We start from the raw sequence: 24,268 nt of genomic DNA, 5'->3' as shown, positions 1-24,268 counted from the left end.
GGAGAGGAAAACTCAGAGGGCTTGGAGGCCCTGGTCATGGCGGATGGAGGTGTAGAGGGATTGGATATCCATGGTGAAGATGAGGCATTGGAGGCCAGGGAAACGGAAGTCTTGGAGGAGGTGGAGGGCGTGGGTGGTGTCTCAAATGTATGTGGGGAGTTCCTGGACTGGGGGGATAGGACAGTGTCGAGGTAGGTAGAGATGAGTTCAGTGGGGCAGGAGCATGCTGAAACAATGGGTCGGCCAGGGTGGTCAGGCTTGTGGATCTTGGGAAGGAGGTAGAACCGGGCAGTGCGGGATTCCCGGACTATGAGATTGGAAGCTGTGGGTGGGAGATCTCCTGAGGTGATGAGGTTCTGTATGGTCTGAGAGATGATGGTTTGGTGATGGGGGGTGAGGTCATGGTTGAGGGGGCAGTAGGAAGAGGTGTCCTCGAGTTGACGTTTGGCTTCAGCGGTGTAGAGGTCAGTGCGCAAGACTACCACTGTGCCCCCTTTATCCGCTGGCTTGATGGTGAGGTTGGGATTGGAGCAGAGGGATTGGAGGGCTGCGCGTTGTGAGGGTGAGAGGTTGGAGTGGGGGAAGGAGGTAGACAGGTTGAGCCAGTTAATGTCCCGGCGGCAGTTGGAAATGAAGAGGTCGAGGTCAGGTAATAGGCCAGCGCGGGGTGTCCAGGTGGATGCAGTGTGTTGGAGGTGGGCGAAGGGGTCTTTGGAAGGTGGGTGGGAGTCCTGATTGTGAAAGTAAGCTCGGAGGCGGAGGCGACGGAAGAATTGTTCGACGTCACGGCGTGTATTAAATTCATTGATGCGTGGACGGAGGGGGATGAAGGTGAGTCCTTTGCTGAGGACTGATCGTTCATCCTCAGTGAGAGGGAGGTCTGGGGGATGGTGAAAACTCGGCCGGGCCAGGAGCTGGGATCTGGTGTGGGTGTAGAGCTGGGAGTGGGGGCGGAACCTGTAACTGGAGTGGGTGTGATGGTGGGGGGAATGGGGGTGGAGTCATGAGCAGGGGTAGTGTTCCGCTCTGAGTTCTGGGGGGTGGGATAGTGACGTGGGGTCTGTGGGAAGCATGTCAGCAGAATGGCGCTGTTGGGGGCGGAAGTGGTGGTGACCACGGCAGTAGGGGTGGCGGGAGTCACTGAGCATGTGGCATCAGCGATGATGTGAAGGGCAGAAGTGATGTCAGGTGTGATGCATGAGGAATTGTGAGGGGTGGAAGTGGTTGTGGGAGCGGCCATGATTGGGGCAGAAGTGACATCATCAATCAGCGTGGGGGTGGTAGCTGCATCAGCCATATGGCAAATGGTGGAATAAGTCCCGAGGCCAGGGGAATCTTCTGGAATGTTTGAGGAGCGCTGGTTATGGAGGTGAGTGGATAAAAGTTTGTTGTACTTACAGTTTTTGATGTTTGAGATGGAATTGAAATACTGTTTGTTGAGAGTATGAATTCTCCTGAGGATGTAGTACAGAGTGGGTCCTTTGCAATTCTGAGAGAGTGTGGCCCTCAGCTGAGGCAGGGCTGACTGTAGGGAGGTTAGGTGCCGGCGCATTGCTGCAAGCGTGGAGCGGAGGATCTTGAAGGAGAACTGTTGCTGGTGTTTTTGAATCTGTAGTCTGTATTGTTTGTCCTGTTTGGGTCCAAACTCTGCTGGTTTAAAGGTGGTCCGGAGTCCGTGTGGGATGAGTTGGTTGTGGAGGCAGGCACTGAGGAAGCGAATGTGGCTGTGGTAGCGAGTTTGTTTCATGACATGGTTGAAGAGCTTCAGGGCAGAGGAAATGACCTGGGAGTTGCAGTGGGAGAGGGACTCCCTGAGATACTTGTAGAGAGAGGAGGAAAACTTCTTCAAGGCATTTTTACCTCATGTCAAATTGTCTGTTAGTATGTTCATTTACAGAAGTTAAAGAAAAAAACATTTGTTGCACTGAATAACAGTGAAATTGGTTTTATTTATATAGCAGACACTTTAATAGAAGATTATTGTGCAAGACTCCTAAAAGACACACATTGGATTAGGGTGAAGAATGGAGAGTTGTTAGACCACAGGCAGCTGGTGACATTATAATCATTTCAGATCCAGAATCATTGGGCTAGATTTTTGGATCTTTTCTCCTGGGTAATAAACATCACCAAGACTTAATATTAATAACAACCAATGGTCAAGGTCAAATTTTCTTAACAGATCAAACTGATATAAGACCAATAGACATGACAGCAGACATAGGCCATTCAGCCCATTAAGTCTGCTCTGCCATTCAATTAGATCATGGCTGTTCCTCAACTCCAGTTTCCTGCCTTATCCCCATTACTTTTAAGTCCCTTACTGACGAAGAATTAGTCTATCTCAGCCTTGCATACACTTAATGACCCAGTCTTGACAGCCCTCTTCAGTAATTAATTCTACATATCACTAACCTCTGAGAGAAAATTTTTCCTCACCGTCTCTGTCTAAATATATGCCCCTTTGCTCTGAAATTCTGCTTTCTCTCCCAACGAAGAAACAACCTTTCTGCATCTACTCTGACAAGCTCCTTAAGAACCTTATGTGTTTCTTATTCTCCCAAACTCCAATGAATACAAGCTCAACCTACTCAACTTCCTGCAATTGTGTTCATCTTTAGTGAAATAAAAAACTTCTTTATTTCAACTATCTTCCTGAATCATTTGTGCCTAGCCAGTTAAATGCCTTGACCAGCACAAAATACAGAAGGGAGCCATGACATTAAAGGAAAATTGGAAAGAGGGTCTGGCTTAAATAAATCAGGGTCAGATTCCCATTGCCTCGTTCCACAGACTAAGAAAATGTTCTTGAGCCTTTCTGTGATAATCCAGCTTCTCCTTTACTGGTAATGCAATCTTGTTTTACTCTCCCACTGACCTGCAAACTACTTGTTGGGAAATTGGGAACAAGGCAAATTATGTGTATGTGGCCCTGTGCCCAATTTCTCACTCCTGAACCCCTGCCATGCCCTGCAAGGATGCAAGCTGTACGCAGGTTCGTAGAACATTTATCTCCATCTTATCATTCAATTATGTTTTAAAACTGCTGCATCAGGTCAGCTGGACATTGATGTGTATATTATGATTCCCAGATCCTCTCAAAGCCTGTAATTCAGTTATATTCATTGCAGTTCTCTATTCCACATCTTTCATCTCACTTGTTAACTTTTGTTGGTTGAAATTTGATTTTCAAATGCAGTACGTCAGCCCAATTGCATATGTAGTATTGATATTTTGCCTCATTTATTCTCTGCTGTTTATTGTGTTGTCATCAAATTTGGATATCTAATACTTTCAGACAGAGTGAGTGCTGCTTGATGGAAATACTTAGTAATCTGTCTTGAGCGATGTTGAAGGAAAACAGAAACGAGGCTGCAGAAATGCTGCAAAATTCTTAGTGTTGCACAAAAGCAGCTAAATCACTTCAAATTTAGAAAAAAAAATCATTATTGCCCAATGATTGAATTCTTGTAATTGGCTCCATACTGATGCAGTGGGCATTGTTACATTTTTAGTAAAGACAGGTAAAGCCTCATACAAAAAAAGAATTTATAGTTTTGTTTTGGCCAATTAAAGAGATTGAAATGAGGGATCTGGTTCCCCCCTCCTCACTGCTCCTAACAGTTATAAGGCAATTGAATCATTATTGCCTTATAACTGTTAGGAGCAGTGAGGAGGGGGGAGCCAGATCCCTCATTTCAATCTCTTTAATTGGCCAAAACAGAACTAAAAATTATTTTTTTAGTATGAGGCTTTACCTGTCTTTACTAAAAATGTAACAATGCCCACTGCATCAGTATGGAGCCAATTACAAGAATTTCTTAGAACATAGAAAAGTACAGCACAGAACAGGCCCTTCAGCCCTCAATGTTGTGCAGAGGGTTAATCCTAATGTAAAATAAAATATTTTAACCTATGCACCCCTCACCTCACTGCTATCCATGTGCATGTCCAGCAGTCGCTTAAATGTTCCTAATGACTATGCTTCCACCACCACTGCTAGCAACACATTCCATGCATTCACATTTCTCTGCATAAAGAACCTTCTTTTGACGTCCCCTCTATACCTTTCTCCTGATATTTTAAAATTTACGGACCTTTGTACCAGTCAATCCTGCCCTGGGGAAAAGTCTTTGGCTATTGACTCCATCCATTCCTCTCATTATCTTGTATACCTCGATCAGGTCACCTCTCTTCCTCCTTCCCTCCAGAGAGAAAAGTCTGAGCTTATTCAACCTTTCTTCATAAGGCAAGCCCTCCAGTCCAGGCAGCACCCTGGTAAACCTTCTTTGCACCCTCTCCAAAGTCTCTGTATCTTTCCTATAGTAGGGCGACCAAAACTGGACACAATATTCCAAGTGTGGTCTCACCAGGGACTTGTAGAGCTGTAACAAACCTTGTGGCTCTTAAACTAGATCCCTCTGTTAATGAAAGGCAAAACATCATATGCTTTCTGAACAACCCTACCCACTTGGGTGGCAACTTTGAGGGATTTATGTATTTGCACACCAAGATCCCTCCATTCCTCCACATTGTCAAGAATCCTGTCTTTAATCCTATATTCAGCATTCAAGTTCAACCTTCCAAAATGCATCACTTCACATTTATCCAGGTTGAACTCCATCTGCCATTTCTCAGCCCAGCTCTACATTCTGTCTATGTCATGCTGCAGACTGCAATAGCCCTCAATACTATTGACTGCACCTCCAACCTTTGTGTCGTCTGCAAATTTACTAACCCTCCCCTCAACCTTCTCATTCAAGTCATTTATAAAAACTACAAAGAGCAGAGGCCCAAGAACAGAACTTTGCAGGACCTCACACAACACTGACCTCCAGGCAGAATACTTTCCATCGACAACACTCTCTGCCTTCTGTCAACCAGCCAATTCTGAATCCAGATAGCCAAATCTCCCTGTATCCCATACTTCCTGACTTTATGAATGTCTTGGATCCTCAACAGAAACCAATATTTCAGTTGCTTGAGAAGGGGGGGAGGGGGGGGGGGGGTGAGGAGGGAGTTGGGGGGAGGTGGGGAATGGTTCTGATGTCTCTTTTCAATCATTTCCGTTATCAAGCACTTTTAATTTCAGAGTGGCTGAGAAAGAGAGAGCTTCCTCCAGTTTTGCAGTCACAAATCCATCACCCCTGGTCAGCCACAAGCAATTGGCTGAAATATAAGCTGGTTTATGTATTGTAGCAGCTGAGTTCACTATTTAAAAGTTTGATAATGCGGATTATGCCTTTCATCTCCAATATGTGAAACTCGCTCTAGAAATGTGAATTAAAAAGGGGAAATGAGAGCCTTTCCATGCTTGGCAGGGTTCACTACTTTTCAATGTCTTTTGAGAAAATGTTAGTTACGGTTCAAGATGATTTTGTTTATTTCACATTGATTTCCTGAAGCTTGGCTAACCTGTGTGATCGAATACTCACCCTGGATATATTATGTCAGTGTTTTTCCTTTTGAAAAGTGATTTCAGTCCATGAAAGTAACCAGTTACTAAAATAAGGTGATGGACTTTGAAAATCATTAGTCCATATTTATTAGTATCATGACAAAAACAACATGGCTTGAATGAAAAAGTACTCCAAACAAACAGTAACTCCTGTCTGTACATATCTAAATGAAAAAGTAATTTTTAATACTCTGTGCAATCTGTTGGGTTTCTGGGTTGGCAGTGGAGAAACCTTGTCTCTTCCTATCATGTCAGAAGATCAAATGCAGCACACTTGATGTTGCTGATGGGTGAAATTCCTCTCTGCATTCGGAAATAGGTACCTATGTATATGGACGAGGTGGAACACCTCTGCAGACTCTTGAACTAATGTCAATTTTATCTTCCATTAGGTGTGTTCTTGCCACGGACATGACTCGTCATAATGAGATTCTGAATCAGTTCAGATCCATTGTGTCAGTGTTTGATTTTAACAACAAAAACCACAAGGACATCGTGAGTACCAAGTTATTTCAGCCACACTCTTAGAGTCACTGCCTCACAGTCATTTAGTTTGCTGTACAACCTAAATGAATGAGACATTGGTGTGGATAACGCTATAATTTTGTTATATGTATTATTCAGGGGTGGAAGTCTGAGCTCTATATAGAGCCTGTTACCCTTGCATGTAATGTGGACAATTAGAAACTGGAACACTGCTAATCTGTATACAGGGTATGTGTAAAGCTTATTTAAATGAAGCAATCTCCTCAAGTGCAAATGAATTAGAAAAGCAATTAATCAAAATGATGGGGCAAGAAAAGTGAAATTTGATTAGTAAACATTTAGCAATATGTATTTCTCCATTTTATCCGGGCCTTCAGAGATGTATGAAAACATATACTTTTAGTACATGAGGATTCTCTGGCTTTGCTTTAACTGAATTGGGGTTCCTCTCAGAAACTCATTTCTCACAATGTAATTTTCCAACTTTCTGGGCTAATACACGTAACTTGTAAGCAAAATTAATTTGTCCTTGAAAATGTTTAAGTTAAACAGCCGTTCCATGATACAGCTGGAACATGTTCACACCAGCCACACAGCTGTATCTGGGCACTGAAGGGCGAACTCTGTAAAAAACATCGTCCATGCCCTTGGCTTTTAGTTCTTGTATCATCTCTGATCCCTGTGTCTGGTGTCTTTGTGGTGCCATATTCAGTGCCACTCTCCCTACCGTGGAAAATTTGTGAAATTAGGAAGGCAATGGCAAATTGGCCTTTATTGAAAGAGGATTTGTATACAGGAGTAAAGATGTTTTGATACAAATAGGGACTTGGTGAAATCACACACAGAATATGACGTAAGCTTTAGTTTCTATACTTAAGGAAATATTTAATCCATATTGCATTGGAGATAGTACAGTGAAAGATCAATAGATTAATTCTAGAGACTGAGACCTTGGCCTGTGATAACATGATGAGTAAATTGGGTTGATATTCCATGAACTCTTATGAAACATACAAAATCCTGAAGGGAATTGTCAGGATAAAACTGAAACTCAGTCAGACTCACCACACAGACACAACAGCCACAAGAGGTGAGGAATACTGCAATGAGTGACTCACTTCCTGACTCTCCAAAGCCTGTCCACCACCTACAAGACACAAGTCAGGAGTGTGATTGAATATTCCCCATCTATCTGGATGAGTGTAGTTCCAACAAACTCAAGAAGCTTGACACCATCCGGGACAAAGTGGCCTATTTAATTGACACCACTTCCACAAGCATTCACTACAAGGCCTCTGTAACAGCAGTGTGCCATTTACAAGATGCACTGCAGACACTTACCAAAGATCCTTAGGTGGCACCTTCCAAATCCACGACCATTTCCATCTAGAATGAAAAATGTAGCAGATATATGGGAACACTACCACATGCAAGTTCCTCTTCAAGCCACTCACACCCTGCCTTGAAAGTGACTTCACTTTTATTGGATCATAATCATGGAATTCCCTTTCTCATGACATTGTGGGTTGCAGTGATTCAAGAGGCAGCTCACCACTGCCTTCTTAAGGGCAACTAATAATGGGCAATAATTGCCGGCCAGCCAGTAATATCCACATCCAACGAGTGGATTACAAAAAAGATCATGCATGTAACAATGCTCCATCAGTTAATGTTTTTAAGACTGTGATAACATGTAGATTCAACAGATATGTGGAGAGTGGGAAAGTAAAGTTGAGGCAGAAGATTAGCCACGATCATATTGAATGACACAGGAGGCTTGGGCGACTATATTGATTGCTGTCATTTCTTAACCTGTTCCTATTTCTCATGTTCTTATATTCTCACCTACTCATCTTGATTTTCCTCTATCCTGTGTGGTGAATATGTAGAGAGGAGGATTAAACACAGAAAGATGTTCCTGACCCCTTGAGATGAAAGAGATAGCAAATGACGAGGAAGTACTTGACTGTCTGCTGCTTCACAGGGATGCCATGCTATTGGTTTCGTCTACAATTTGCAATGTCTCAGTGATCACACTTCTCCCACAGTTAAATGGAATATTTCCCCAGCAACATTATGGCCTATTCCTCATAGGGTGGTATGGGTAGCTCTGTGTTGTCTTGTATGTCTCCTTGTGTTTCCCTATCTTTCATTAGCAAAGTGTACAAATTTCTCCTGCAGCAATACTGAGCACCTGAGATGCAAATAAGCATTTGAAAATTTTGTCCAGTTATCTTGAGATATATATAATAGAAATATTAGTAGCATACTGTTGAATTGGAGGAAGGAATTCATTCCAGTTATGTACATCAGGGGATTTTACAACACGTTTTGTTAGCTATAGAATGAGTGAACTCCTGAATCACAGTGCAGTCTGAAGGTTGACTTGTATAGCTCTTGATTAATGAGGTGGAACACTATGTTGGTGTCAAAAAAGAAGAATAGTCAGTGACTGCCATAACCTGTTCTCAGTTGGCACTGCTGAAACATGAGAGAACTAGCATACCATGACACTGTCATATTCCTCTCTACGGCTTCTTTCAGGTTTCCTCCAATGAACATTGAGCAGGCATTCTCTTCCTTTGAATGTTCATCCTTCCAATTCCCTGCACCTTTCTTTGCATGCCTCTTTCTGAAACTTCCACTGGAAGCTGTTCTGTGAGATCTTACTTGAGCCCTCCACTACACTACTAATTAACCCAGGTTTGTAAAACCTTCATTAATTACTGGCTGCACAACATTTCCAGGTGTCCTACATTCTCCTCCAGTGAAGTTCTCTGAGGATACATGCATGTTACATTTATCTACAGGGTATTCAATTGATTAAATGTTGCTATATATGTTGAGTTAACATTTTATCTGATTCTTAAGAGGAAGGCTTACTTCAGTTATGTACCATTGGACAAATGGTCAGTAGGAATCAATTAAGTGAAGTGACACAATTTTAAATTGTCCTAAGGAACAGTTCATGTATCTTCTGATTGGAGAGAGGCAAAGCCTTTAAATCTTAATCTAACTTGAGACTACTTAAAATGTTCCTCTCAAGCATCATTGTCCAAGTCAAACAGGTTTCTCTTAAACATTTTTTTACCATGATATGGGCAGTTTTGGGAAGGCTGCATCTATAGCTTGTGCCTTGTTGACTTGCATCTGCACTAGCCTTCTATCTAGTTTATACATGTCTCAAATTATGTTCAAGATTTAGATCAGGCCCCATCTTCAGCTATGTTACTCTGAAGAAAATCACTTAACTTCCAAGTTCGACTCTTCATAACTTAGTGGCGCAGAGATTTGGAGTTATTTTGGTTTCTCCAATATATCAAGGCCCATTTGAAGTTAGGGCACTCAAGCATTCATGAATTATTCTAAATATAACTTCACAAATGAGCTGCACAATGTCACAATAATGTGCCTTAGTTCCTATTCAGCTGTGTTCAATATATATCCTAAAGATTGATGAGTGTTCTTGGCAACACCCTCATATTCACATTATTTTTAATTTATCAATTTTAAATCCATCCGCTGTTCCTAAAATAACTGATGAATTTTACCTATTCATGGAATAAAATATTGCTATATGAAAAAGTTGCCAAAAAGACGACATACTCTATGTCATTAGTTAAAACTCACACAACACCAGGTTATAGTCCAACAGGTTTAATTGGAAGCACGAGCTAAACCTGTTGGACTGTAACCTGTTGTGTTGTGATTTTCAACTTTGTACACTCCAGTCAAACACCAGTCTCCAAATCATACTCTATGTCTGTTTTCATTTTAAATCTTCTGCCTTATGTATATGTGCACCAAATAGGAGAAAAAAATAGGCATCATTGACTGACTTCTTCTATGAAATGGGCACATTCATTCAGCCATTTGTTCTGCATCTCTTCCTCATTTCAATTTCATTAGCTTGAAAATAGAACACAATATTGACACTGCCCATTTCAAACTGTCAGTCCAAATTATGCCCTGGTTTGGGGTTGGGGAAATGATGAAATGAGTAGAGTGAAAATTGCTGAAGTTTATTAAGGATAACTAAGATGGAGAGAAATTATTGTAGATACATGGGAAATATTTTCTTTCTAGTAATTTCTCAGTTAATTTACATGATTCTTCCAGGATACAAGGACTTTGGACGGGAGAGTTGTGGTTCAAGCATTGCAAGGATGTTGTGAAACTTGAAAGGGTTCAGAAAAGATTTATAAGGATGTTGCCAGGGTTGGAGGATTTGAGCTATAGGGAGAAGCTGAATAGGCTAGGGTTGTTCTCCCTGCAGCGTTGGAGGCTGACGGTTGTCCTTACAGAGATTTAAAAAATCATGAGGAGCACGGATAGGGTAAATAGACATAGAACATAGATCATAGAACTATACAGCACAGAACAGGCCCTTCGGCCCACGATGTTGCACCGAACATTTGTCCTAGCTTAAGCACCTATCCATGTACCTATCCAATTGCCGCTTAAAAGTCACCAATGATTCTGACTCTGCCACTCCCACAGGCAGCGCATTCCATTCCCCCACCACTCTCTGGGTAAAGAACCTACCCCTGACATCCCCCCTATACCTTCCACCCTTCACCTTAAATTTATGTCCCCTTGTAACACTCTGTTGTACGCGGGGAAAAAAGTTTCTGACGACTAGTCTATCTATTCCCCTGATCATCTTATAAACCTCTATCAAGTCACCCCTCATCCTTTGCTGTTCCAATAGAAAAGGCCTAGCACTCTCAACCTATCCTCGTATGACCTATTCTCCATTCCAGGCAACATCCTAGTAAATCTTCTCTGCACCCTCTCCAAAGATTCCACATCTTTCCTAAAATAAGGCGACCAGAACTGCACACAGTACTCCAAATGTGGCCTTACCAAGGTCCTATACAGCTGCAACATCACCTCACGACTCTTGAATTCAATCCCTCTGCTAATGAACGCTAATACACCATAGGCCTTCTTACAAACTCTATCCACCTGAAAGTGGCAACTTTCAAAGAGCTATGAACATAGACCCCAAGATCCCTCTGTTCCTCCACCTGACTAAGAACCCTACCATTAACCCTGTATTCCGCATTCTTATTTGTCCTTCCAAAATGGATAATCTCACACTTGACAGGGTTGAACTCCATCTGCCACTCCTTAGCCCAGCTCTGCATCATATCTAAGTCCCTTTGCAGCCGACCACAGCCATCCTCACTATCCACAACTCCACCAATCTTTGTATCGTCTGCAAATTTACTGACCCACCCTTCGACTCCTTCTTCCAAGTCATTAATAAAAATTACAAACAGCAGAGGACCCAGAACTGATCCCTGCGGAACTCCACTTGTAACTGGGCTCCAGGCTGAATATTTACCATCTACCACCACTCTCTGACTTTGACTGGTCAGCCAGTTCTCTATCCAACTGGCCAAACTTCCCACTATCCCATGCCTCCTGTCTTTCCGCATAAGCCTACCATGGTGAACCTTATCAAATGCCTTACTAAAATCCATGTACACTACATCCACTGCTCTACCCTCATCCACATGCTTGGTCACCTCCTCAAAGAATTCAATAAGACTTGTAAGGCAAGACCTACCCCTCACAAATCCGTGCTGGCTGTCCCTAATCAAGCAGTGTCTTTCCAGATACTCATAATTCCTATCCCTCAGTACCCTTTCCATTACTTTGCCTACCACCGAAATAAGACTAACTGGCCTATAATTCCCGGGGTTATCCCTATTCCCTTTTTTGAACAGGGGCATAACATTCGCCACTCTCCAGTCCCCTGGCACCACCCCCATTGACAGTGAAGACGAAAAGATCATTGCCAACGGTTTTGCAATTTCCTTTCTTGCTTCCCATATAATCCTAGGATATATCCCGTCAGGCCCGGGGTCTTGTCGATCCTCAAGTTTTTCAAACTGCCCAACACATCTTCCTTCCTAACAAGTATCTCCTCTAGCTTACCAGTCTGTTTCATTCTCTCCTCTTCAACAATACGGTCCCTCTCATTTGTAAATACTGAAGAAAAGTACTCATTCAAGACCTCTCCTACCTCTTCCAACTCAATACACAGTCTCCCACTACTGTCCTTGATCGGACCTACCCTCGTTCTCATCATTCTCACGTTTCTCACATACGCAAAAAAGGCCTTGGGGTTATCCTTGATCCTACCCCGCCAACGATTTTTCATGCCCTCTCTTAGCTCTCCTAATCCCTTTCTTCAGCTCTCTCCTGGCTATCCTGTATCCCTCCAACGCTCTGTCTGAACCTTGTTTCCTCAACCTTATGTAAGCCTCCTTCTTCCTCCTTACAAGACATTCAACCTCCCTTGTCAACCAAAGTTCCCTCACATGACCGTCTCTTTCCTGCCTGACAGGTACATACATCTCAAGGACACGTCATATCTGTTCCTTGAAAAAGTTCCACATTTCAACGACATCCTTCCCTGACAGCCTATGCTCCCAATTTATGCTCCTCAGATCCTGTCTTGCAGCATCGTATTTACCCTTCCCCCAATTGTAAAACCTGTCCTGTTGCACGCACCTATCTCTCTCCAAAACCAAGGTGAAAGTCACAGAGTTGTGGTCACCATCACCAAAATGCTCACCCACTAACAAGCCCATCACTTGTCCCGGTTCGTTACCAAGTACCAAATCCAATATGGCCTCCCCTCTGGTCAGACAATCTACATACTGAGTTAGAAAAGCTTCCTGGACACACTGCACAAACACCGCCCCATCCAATCTACTTGATCTAAAGAGCTTCCAATCAATATTTGGGAAGTTGAAATCGCCCATGACTACTACCCTGTGGCTTCTGCACCTTTCCAAAATCTGTTTCCCAATCTGTTTCTCCATATCTCTGCTGCTATTGGGGGGGCCTATAGTAAACACCCAACAAGGTGACTGCTCCTTTCCTATTTATGACTTCAGCCAATACTACCTCCAAAAGCAGATCCCCCTCGAACTGCCTTTCTGCAGCCATTTCTAATTAGCAACGCCACCCCCCTCCTTTTTTACCACCCTCCCTAATCTTACTGAAACATCTGTAACCAGGAACCTCCAATAACCATTCCTGTCCCTCTTCTATCCATGTTTCCGTGATGGCCACAACATCGTAGTCCCAAGTACCGATCCACGCCTTAAGTTCACCCACCTCATTTCTGATACTCCTTGCATTGAAGTATACACACTTGAGCCCATCTCTGTGTCTGCAAGTATTCCCTGTCAGTGCTACCTTCTCCACAGCCTCCCTACATTCTTGGACATCCTGAAAAACAGCTAACCTACTTTCTGGACTACAAGTACGGATCCCATCCCCCTGCCAAATTAGTTTAAACCCCCACGAAGTGTGCTCGCAAACCTACCCCCCAGGATATTTGTGCCCTTCTGGTTCAGGTGCAACCCGTCCTGCTTGTACAGGTCCCACCTTCCCCAGAATGCAGTCCAATTGTCCAAATATCTGAAGCCCTCCCTCCTACACCATCCTTGCAGCCACGTGTTCAACTGCACTCTCTCCCTATTCTTTGCCTCACTGTCACGTGGCACCGGCAACAACCCAGAGATGATGACTCTGTCTGTCCTAGATTTTAGCTTCCAGCCTAACTCCCTGAGCTCCTGAATGACCTCCCCACCCCTCTTCCTACCTATGTTGTTGGTGCCAATGTGCACCATGACTTCTGGCTGCACACCCTCCCCCTTAAGGATTCTGAAGACACGGTCCGAGGCATCTCGGACCCTGGCACCCGGGATGCAACAAACCATCTGAGAGTCTCACCCATGTCCACAGAACCGCCTGTCTGTCCCTCTAACTACAGAGTCTCCTATAACTAGTGCTCTCCTCCTCTCCCCCTTTCCCTTCTGGGCCCCAGAGCCACTCAAACTTCTTAGACAAAGGTTTTTCCCTGGGGTGGGGAAGTTCAGAACTAGAGGACATTGGTTTAGGGTGAGAAGGGAATGATTTAAAAAGGACCTCATGGAAATGTTTTCAGTTAGAGGGTGGTGTGTGTATGGAATGAGCTGCCAGAGGAAATGGTGGAGGCTGATACAATTACAACATTTAAGAGTCATCTGGATGGGTATATGAACATGAAGGGATAAAAGGGAAATGTGCCAAGTGCTGGCAAATGGGACTAGATTAGGTTGGGATATCTGGTCGGCATGGATGAGTTGGACCGAAGGAATTATTTCCGTGCTGCACATCTCTATGACTCTATGACATGATTCATCTCTTTCTTTAATGTTCTTTTTTCAATATTTCAGTTTGGACATGTCTTCTTCTCTGCTTTTGGTTTTTTGTATATTGTTTCATGGGACGTGGGCATCACTGGCTGTGCCACCATTGATTGCCTATTCCTAATTGACCTTGAGAAGGTGGTGGTAAGCTGCCTTCTTGAACTACTGGTATTGATGTGGTATAGATACACCTTAACAGTACTGTTAAGGAGGAAATTCCTGAAGTCCGACCCAGCAACAATGAAGGAACAGTGATATATTTCTAAGTCAAGATGGTGGGTAGCTTGGAGGAGAAATTGCATATGGTCGTGTTTGTATGTGCTTGCAGCCCTCGTCCTTTTAACTCCTTGAGTTTATGAGTTTGGAATGTATGTGAATATTGTCAGCTCCTCTATCAAGCATACAAAGTCTTTTCTGTCCAATATAAACAATAAATGGTAATTTAATGTTCACAGTTCCTAAATAAATAAGATGAAACCAGTGCACATATTTTTTTCATAGAATCATAGAATCCCTACAGTGTGGAAGCAGGTCATTTAGCCCGTTGAGTCCACACCACCCCTCTGAAGAGCATCCCACCTGACCCACACCCCTACTGTATCCCCATAAACCTGCATTTCACATGGCAAACCCAGCTAGCCTGCAAATTCGTGGACACAATGGGGAATTTAGTCTGGCCAATCCACCTAACCTACACAACTTTGGGCTGTGGGAGGAAACCGGAGGAAACCCGTGCCGACATGGAGAGAATGTGCAAACTCTATACAGACTGTCACCCAAGGCTGAAATTAAACCCGGGTCCCTGGCACTGTAAGGCAGCAGTGCTAACCACTGAGCCACCGTGTCGTCCCATATGTAAAATTACAATGATAGCTTTTAAATTCATAATTTGACCATTTCAGTTATTTAAGACAATAGAACATGAAGGACATAGAATTATGTTGGTGTCCAGAGATTCAGTTGGCCACATGTTTGTTTGTTTCCATTTGTAAAAATGCTTGCATATTTTTAAGAGTCTCACAGCTGTGACCAAATAGCCTGAGAAAATAAAGTAGCCTCAACATTTCCACCTGGTTGTTTTGAACAAAGTAAGTTCAGACTCTTTTTTTATTGCTGTTTGCTTACAGCTTACAATGATTATTATAAAAGTAAGTGACATTTCCAATGAAGCTCGACCATTGGATGTAGCTGAACCTTGGCTGGATTGCTTATTGCAGGAGTTTTTCAATCAGGTAACCTGAAAACATTAAATACAATAGAACCATTTTGTTCAGGATATTGGTGCAATGAATTACAATGGGAATGGAGTGGTGAATGGATACTGACATTTGCCGTGTACCCTTTTGCTAGAAACTGTAGGATATTCAGAATACTCTTACTCAAAATTGAGTGGATATTAGCAATTCTGTAAGGAAACCAGATGGAGTCTCCAAGGATTCTGACTTCTTCAGATAACAGTAGCAGAAGATAGTTCTTTGCCAGTTGAGTACATAAGAAAGAAGCTTTGCAGACCAGAGCTGTCAATGTTCTAAGCATAAAGAAACAACCTATTTTGGATCAACTCTCACTCTGGTTCTGGAGTGGCACTTAAAAGAAGTTTTCGATTAGAACTAAGAAAAAATTAAAATGTCACAAGAGTTGTGCCCACTAAGGAGCCCAACAAAATTCTTAACTGTGAAGTTCCAGGCCCTTATGTAATTAATGTTGTCAGAAATACAGTTAGAAACTTCTTGTTGTTGTTCATAATTTTTCTGTTGAAAACATAAGGCTGAGCTGGATCCAAAAAGGAGATAATTGTGGATTTGGGATTCCCATGGGAAATTTACTTATAAAAAAGAACAAGTGTTCTGAAGAGTTGTACATCTAAATATTATGGTGTGCAGATTCAGCATTATAATCCACATCAGCGAAGGTCTCTGTTGAGTTCTGTCACAATACTATAGAAATTTTAAAGTATTTTTAAATCCTTAATTTTCATGTAAATTAGTAGCCTTTAATATTATATTGCTACATTCAATGCAACTAAATGTTTAAATTTGTTTTTGATTGGAAATTAGAAAATGGCTACCTTGTTTGATATATACTGTCTCTATTTAGGTTTCTATTTACAGACACTACCTTGACAGTTGTCTGAAGCATTTAGCAGCAAGGATGGAGAGTTTAGAGACTGTTATTGCTTTTCTCACTGTTTATCCTGACCTTGCCACAAGATACAATTTATCTGAACTGATTTAGCTCATTCAGCTGGTGATTAATTCCAGTAACTGGTCATATATAAATTCCAATAGTTAGTTTTAAAATAATTAGCTTAAAAACTGACATCAATCAATAATGGAGCCATCCTACAAATAGATAAAATCAGGAGTTAAAATTGCTTTCTGTAATTTGGATCGGCTCTGTAAAGGAATATTCAATGGGCATTTAATGGTCTAGTGGCACTACTGCTATGATATTAATCCAGAAACTCAGCTAATATCCTGGGGGCCAAGGTTCAAATCCTGCCATGGCAGATGGTGGAATTTGAATTCGATAAAGAAACTGGAATTTGGTATTGACCACCAAACTATTGTCGATTGTCAGGGGGAGAAAAACCCACCTAGTTCACTAATACTCTTTAGGAAAGGAAATCTGTCATCCTTACCTGGTCTGGCCTATATGTGACTCCAGACCAACAGCAATATGGTTGATTCTCAACTTCCCTCTGGTCAATTAGGGATGGGTAATAAATGATGGTCAAGCCAGAGGTGCCCACATCCTGTGAGTGAATTAAAACCAAATTTCCCACTTTACATTCTATTATTCATCAGCTTAACAGAACAGAAATGCTTATGGATTTGTGACTTCTGCAGATGAAATTTTACTATTAAATTTAATGGATATATATCTGGTCCCTGTTTGAAATTAACCCAGTTTGGCAGGAACAGGGTGGGTTCAGATTAAGCAGCACATTTTCGATCTCAGCTCATTTTTTTTTCTCCATTCCAAGATATTCCTTTTCTTTTTGCCACTGGATTACTTAGTTGAAAATTGGGACCATCATTTCATCCTCGCTGTTAACATTTAATTGTAAAAAAAAGTGCTCTGGATTTGAGTTCTTTTAAGATATATGATTAGGTTTCTTTCAGAGAGATGAAGACCCATATCAATTTGTCACTATGAGGGTATGTAGAGCTTACAGGCTGGTTGGAGAAATGCAATTGTACCCTGGACCGAAGTCTCTGTTTCTGTGCTTTATGACTTTTTGTCTCTCTGACTCAATGACTGTACTGCTGGTTTGGTCTCATTGTGTGTTCTCTATCTCTGCAGTAAGTGCATTTGGTGCTGTCTATGGGAGCCATTGAATACACATCATTTGAAACACTAGCAATTCTGCATTCTGATCTTATGGACATGTTTAAATATTTCTTATAGAGTGACATGGAGAAGCTAGAAGGGTTACCAGTGTCTCCATTCATGGACAGGGACAAGGTGACAAAGCCATCTTCCCAAACGGGTTTCATCCGCTTTGTGTTGCTGCCATTGTTTATTGAACTCGCAAATCTATTCCCCAGTTTGGAGGTGAGTCATCTGTCCTTCTAACTATCTTTTCCAAGCAGGCATTGCCATGTCATGTGACTTATCCACAGCCACTTCCTCTCAGTGGCAGGAATTTGCATTTTTCACCAAATTGGTCATGCAGAGAAGAAGGTTCCACAGGTGTAATAGCCACCATACACCTGTATGGTGTATACACCTGTATTCGAAATCCAGTTTATGCTTTAAAAACTCAAATGATAAATTGTATTATAATCCAATATCAAGGTGACCATAGAATCATAAAAAAGGGAGCAGGGGTAGGCCATTTAGCCCATCTTGTCATTAGCATTTTCCCTACTTTGATGTTCAGTTGAATGTTCTGTATTACTGTTTCTCTCCTCCCTCCTTGAAATAATTGCCTTATGTTTGCCAAGCTCTGATGTGCCAGGTCAAATATGTTGATGTGTTTGTTCCAAGTGGAATGGATATTCTATCTTGTTAGAAGGCAACCAAAATTATCTTTCAAAGATTATTTTCTTTTACATAGAATTTTGGCACCATTGGCAAGACCAGCATTTTGTTACCCATCCCTAATTGTCCTTGAACTACATGGATTGCTAAGCCTTTTCAGAGGACATTAAGAGCCAGCCACATTGCTGTAGGTCTGGTTTCACATGTAAGACAGAATGGATAAAATGGCAGTGAAATTTAGTGTCCTTTGCCATGGTGGTTTGGTGTTGGGGAGGGCAATAAATCAGGTGGGACGATGGTGATTTGGCTACTGCTGCCTTCCTGCCTCCGTCACAACTATATGCAGAGTGGCAATGCTTCCCCATCCTTCCAAATGCGCTACCTAGTGAGGCCCAAATATGAGTGATTAATGCCCATTTGGGGTGTCATCTTGCTACCGCTGGTGTTGAACCGTTAGTGGGCTTGCCTGTCACCGTGCGTGGAACCTGAAAAGGAAACTCTGGCAGAACAGGAGGGGGAGTTTGAAACTTACATTATCAGGCGCGTCATTGATGGACCCAGAAACCCAGTGATCCAGTAACCTATCCTTCCCTCAGCCATTGGCGATGATCCTAGACCTCTCCTATACAATGGCATTAACAGGCAGTACTGATGAGTATACGTTGCTTTCAATCAATAATTAGTCTGGGATCCTTGGTCCAGGGAAAGGCCTCACTAGTGGTCAGTGAAGTATCTAAATGGCACTTCATTCAGTGGGCATTTCTTAAAAGAGTGCTCTAATCCACCTGGGGTTGTGGGATTGCTAGTTGAGTGACATTGCCAGTACACCATCACTAACTCTTGTGGGATTGTTTCCTTTATTAGCCATGGCCTAGATTATGACAACAAGCTTTACCAGAATCAAACGAAACACAGAAGAGGCTGCAGCTAGTGCATTATGCATTTTTCTGTTCAGTGTATTATAGGACAGATGTAATTATACTAGAGAGAATACTTAGAAGATTTACAAAGAATTGAGAATTATAACTATGAGAAAAGGTTGAACTGGTTTGGTTACTTTCTGTGGAACAGGAGAAGCTAAGGGACATTTATTTAGTTAAACATTATCAACTACATATGGATGTGACAGATAATTAAGATACATTTGAGTATATATGGAATTCCCTAAAGTGTGGAAGCAAGCCATTTGGCCCATCAAGTCCACACTGACCATCCGAAGAACATCCAACCCTGACCCACCCCATGCCTTGAACCCTGCACTTCCCATTGCTAATCTACCTAGCCTACACATCCTGGACACTACGGGCAATTTAGCATGGCCAATCCACCTCACCTGTACATCTTTAGACTGGGAGGAAACCAGAGCACCTGGAGAAAACCCATGCAGACACAGGAAGAATGTGCAAACATCCACACAGTCTTCCGAGGATGGAATCGAATCTGGGTCCCTGGCGCTGTGAGGTAGCAAAGCTAACCACTGAGCCACTGTGGCATCCATAAGTAGGTATAACGGGTACCAGACAGGTAGTTCTAAATTTTGTATCTTGTCAGATTGCATACTTCTTGATTGGCATTCATCAAGAACAGATGATCTGTCAGACTCCTGACACTCAAGTGGCTAAGCAGGACTGTGCTGTGCTCTGTAATGAAACTGCAATCCAGGAATAACCGGCACCCAAAGAGAAAAGAAACGTTAAGTTGCAATTCCCTTCATTGTAATATAATAAAATTGCCAGTATTACCTCACAGAGGAAAATATTCAACTTGAGTGCACGTTTCTCCATCTTATTTGTTCTCAAGTGAGAAGGTCTTGCGCCATTTAAACATATACATAGAATTACTGACTACTCCAGTACATCCCACTCCTGATAATTGTCATGTGGCAAATTTGAATTATCAAAACGTTTGAGTTTAGTAAATCGTGTTTTTTCACTTGTTCATGGATCACTAGTAAGACGAGCATTTATTGCCTGTTCCATTTGCCGTTGAGAAGAGCATCTTGAGAAGCTGCCCCATCATTTTAAACTGCTGCAAATCCATATGTTGTTACCAGCAATGCTGTTAGTGATGCAGAAAACTGTTAAAAAGCTGAGACTTGGTTAAGGGAGAAGTAGAGGGTACTGCTCATACGATTCTAACCTAAATTTTCCTCAGTTTTAAAATGATACCTTTTTCTTTTAGCATCATGCCAATTGGATGTAGACATTTTATAATCAACCTGTTCAGAGATGTTATTACACATCCTGGAGCAGGTGGGACTTGAACCTAGGCCGCTTGGCTCAGAGCTAGGGACACTACCACTGTGTGCCAGAAGAGCCCACACTTCTTACATAATTTTAGTAGGCAAGGTTATTTGCACTTATTTGTCATTGTCTTGAATTATCACATATTTACTCTCAGCAGTATTAAAAGCAATGTGTGTGCTTTACAGCAACACATCATTGACCCTGTGCGAAAGGCTTTGGACTACTACACAGAGATGGAGAAAGCCTTGGAAAAGGAGAAACAGAATCGTACTGGAGGGTCACAGTGTGATAAAGTAGTGAAACCTCTGGACAAGCAAGATGAAAACCAAAAAAATACAGATCAAACTGAGTCCAATAAAATTGTCATCAGTACTGAGCAGAAAGTCAGCAGCTCAGGCATGTTGAAGAAGACAAAAACATTGCAACCTTTGCAGAAATTTGAGTAAATAAGTAAAAGCAGAGGATTTGAGCTTGGAAGTGATCCCAACAAACAGATAATAAATATTTATTGGCCTAGATTTTGCAGAGAATCCTGCTCATCACTAACTCTCTGGCACACGTTTCCTCTTTTCTAATGTTAGTTTGAATTTGGCATGAAAAGAAGGAGACTTCTTGCTATCCAGCAGTAATGATGTCAGCAAGCAGGATAAGCAGCGAATCACATTGAAGTATTTTCACAGACAGCAAACCAGGAAGTAAAATGCAATGACCACCTTTCACTTTTGATACATTTTACAACAGATTAAAATAAAGATTGACATACTTCTATTGGAAATTTAAATATCATAATAAATGTTACATTTTATTACATTACAAAACTTGGGATTATTATTGGATGAAAAATGTTGATTTTGAAAAATATCACATTGGTTTTCCAAGGCTAGAAGAGGTTCCCTGGTGTTGGGAAAATAACACATTTAGTAACAAGTCGTAGTTTTTGGGATGCTTTTAACAGTGATAATACAGTACAAAATGGGCCGATTTCATCAGTTCAGTGATTTCTGAATTGATCTCCGCTCACAGGATTTTAGATTAGATTAGATTCCCTACAGTGTGGAAACAGGCCCTTTGGCCCAACAAGTCCACACCAACCCTCCAAAGAGTAACCCACCCAGACCCATTTCCTCTGACTAATGCACCTAACACTATGGGCAATTTAGCATGGCCAATTCACCTGACCTGCACATCTTTGGACTGTGGGAGGAAACCGGAGCACCCGGAGGAAACCCATGCAGATACAGGGAGAATGTGCAAACTCCACACAGACAGTCACCCGAGGCTGGAATCAAACCTGGGACCCTGGTGTTGTGAGGCAGCAGTGCTAACCACTGAGTCACCCTGCCGCCCCATAACACTGCAATGGCCGGGTATTGAACCCGGGTCAACTGCTTGGAAGGCAGCTATGCTCACCACTATACCATCACTCTGCATATTCTATAGAGAAGTATTTGGAGACTCCAGAAGTTATCATCAGTTTCAGGGAAATAATGAAGGGGCATGGTGACAGTTCCACCAGCATTACTGCCATGCAATCTGGGCCAAACAATACACTGCAGTGAGTCAAACCATCAGAACTAGATGAAATCCCACCCATCTATCTATTTAAGCATCTGTCAGAAATCATCTAAATAATATTTGGCTGTTTCCTAAGTCATTTTGTGCATTGTACTGTAATCCTGCACTTGAAAACAATAATGTGGAAAAAGAAATCATGAATTTCTCTCTTGCTGTCAATGTGAAAAGTTCATCTGTAAGTTTTATACTTAACACTAAATAATAAACAGGGTAAATACTGAGCAAAAATGCACGTGAATAGAACAACACATAAATAAGCTTTCAGTATCGTTACAGATAATGTTTATTTATGACATATTCTTCACGTCAAAAATATTAAAGAAAGACATTTTGACTGCTATTTTGAGAACTGGATGAGCAATATTTGAATGTATTGTTGTTGCACATTGGTCAGGCTTTTAAATATATTTATTTGAATTAAAACAGATCTTGCAGCTCTTGACCTGTTTGTTTCTCTTTTGTCTTTCATTTGTCACCTGAACCTGATCACCCTGAAACTCAGGGCAGTTAAGACTCAGTCACATTACTGAGAAGAACATAACAATGCCAAGCATGCTTCACAGAAAGGACACTCAATATGGTTTTTCTATGGATACATTTTAATTAGAGATTTTGGAAATCAGAGCCCATTGTAGTTAGATACTATTGTTTTTCTATTCTTGTAGGTTGGTAAAGAACTTGTCATATTTAGTGCCAATTTCATAGTAAATAATAGCATAAGTCTTGACGTATTTCTGGCTATTTGAGTACAATATGACGAGCTGTGCTCACAATAGCCCTTTCAGTATGATTCAGCACAGTTCCAGCTACTGACGTGTATACAGACTTCATGTATAACCTTCTTGGTCCACAAGTATGCAGTTAGTCAAAGTTCCGTGGACTGTACTTTTAGCTGATTCCGAGTTATGCCAAGTTTTTCAGAGGGTTCATTGCCATGAGGCTTAGTGGGTTTTCCCTCTGTATCTGACCATTCTTGCCTCAATAATTATCTACCACACTCCTCTGATATCTCTCATGTCCAATTCCCATGCTATCTTACCATGTGCCATTTCTGGAATAACTTATCACTCAGCTGATATCCACGCAATCCCTTGTGCCCACTTTGAAAGCCTGTGACGTGACCAGAGGAGCGCTGTCAGTCTGAAGTTGCCCAGGATGGTTGCTGCCAGTGTCTTTGGACAGGGCAGGTAGAGGAAGTCTATGCTCTGCTTTACAGTCAGGGTCCGAGTGCTTTTCCTGTAAATGTGGCGGCCACATAGGGTGCCTTCCTCTCCATGAACCAATCATGGAGGCCACAACACCAGACCATGGCAGCCTCATCTGAGGTTGCAATCTATGTTAAAACACTCTCACCCATCCAGAGGATTACTGAGTGGTGTTATAGGAAGAAGATCGATGTCCTGCTCCACTTGCTGGGTAAGTAGCACCATCTACTCTCTGATAGCTCACACTTACTGTATCTCTGCTACTGTACCCACCTCCTATCAAGGCTCATGCTGTACCACTCTCATTATCACATGTAACATCTTCCTCATTCGTCGTCAACCAGCCCAGCACCCACACTATTGACTCTGTGTGCCTTGCTGAAATCCATATATACCACATCAACTGGTTTACTCTCATCTACCTGTTTGGTCACCTTCTCAAAGAACTCAATAAGGTTTGTGAGGCATGACCTACCCTTCACAAAACCGTGCTGACTATCCCTAATCAAATTATTCTTTTCTAGATGATTATAAATCCTATTTCTTATAACCTTTTCCAACACTTTACCAACAACTGAAGTAAGGCTCACAGGTCTTTAATTACCTGGGTTGTCTCCCCTTCTTGAACAGGGGAACCACATTTACTATCCTCCAATTTTCTGGCACTATTCCTGTAGACAATGAAGATTTAAAGATCAATGCCAAAGGCTCGGCAATACTGTCGAAAAATATTCAGTTAGTGCTTCCCCTATCTCCTCTAACTGCACACACAACTTCCCACTACTATCCTTGATTGGCCCTAATCTTACTCTCGTCATTCTTTTATTCCTTAAATACCTATAGAAAGCCTTAGGGTTTACACTGATCCTATCCGCCAACAACTTCTCATGTCTCCTCCTGGTTCTTCTGAGCTCTCTCTTTAGTTCTTTCCTGGCTATCTTGTAACCCTCAAGCGCCCTAACTGAGCCTTCACATCTCATCCTAACATAAACCTTATTCTTCCTCTTGACCAGAGATTCCACTTTCTTTGTAAACCATGGCTCCTGCGCTCTACAGCTTCCTCCCTGCCTGACAGGTGTATACTTATCTAGGACA

The 24,268-nt window shown here is 42.0% G+C and overlaps 1 protein-coding gene across 4 annotated transcripts in view; it reads left to right on the top strand.

The window, feature by feature from the left end:
- LOC140482396 (high affinity cGMP-specific 3',5'-cyclic phosphodiesterase 9A) overlaps positions 1-22,408 on the top strand; it is a 113,911-nt gene extending 91,503 nt beyond the window's left edge. For 3 of the 4 annotated variants that reach the window (XM_072579853.1, XM_072579852.1, XM_072579854.1), the window contains exons 11-14: positions 5,851-5,953; positions 15,288-15,392; positions 17,572-17,718; positions 20,579-22,408. In XM_072579853.1, the coding sequence (XP_072435954.1) occupies positions 5,851-5,953; positions 15,288-15,392; positions 17,572-17,718; positions 20,579-20,839 (616 nt within the window). In that variant the 3' untranslated portion in view covers positions 20,840-22,408. The remainder of the gene's footprint in view (positions 1-5,850; positions 5,954-15,287; positions 15,393-17,571; positions 17,719-20,578) is intronic. The other variant, XM_072579855.1, reaches the window with a different exon arrangement.
- Positions 22,409-24,268: the final 1,860 nt, after the last annotated feature.

This window comes from Chiloscyllium punctatum, chromosome 10 (assembly GCF_047496795.1).
Source record: "Chiloscyllium punctatum isolate Juve2018m chromosome 10, sChiPun1.3, whole genome shotgun sequence".
Classification (NCBI taxonomy): domain Eukaryota; kingdom Metazoa; phylum Chordata; class Chondrichthyes; order Orectolobiformes; family Hemiscylliidae; genus Chiloscyllium; species Chiloscyllium punctatum.
The sequence above is the reverse complement of the archived record's forward strand: the minus strand, read 5'-3'. Positions and strand labels throughout refer to the sequence as shown.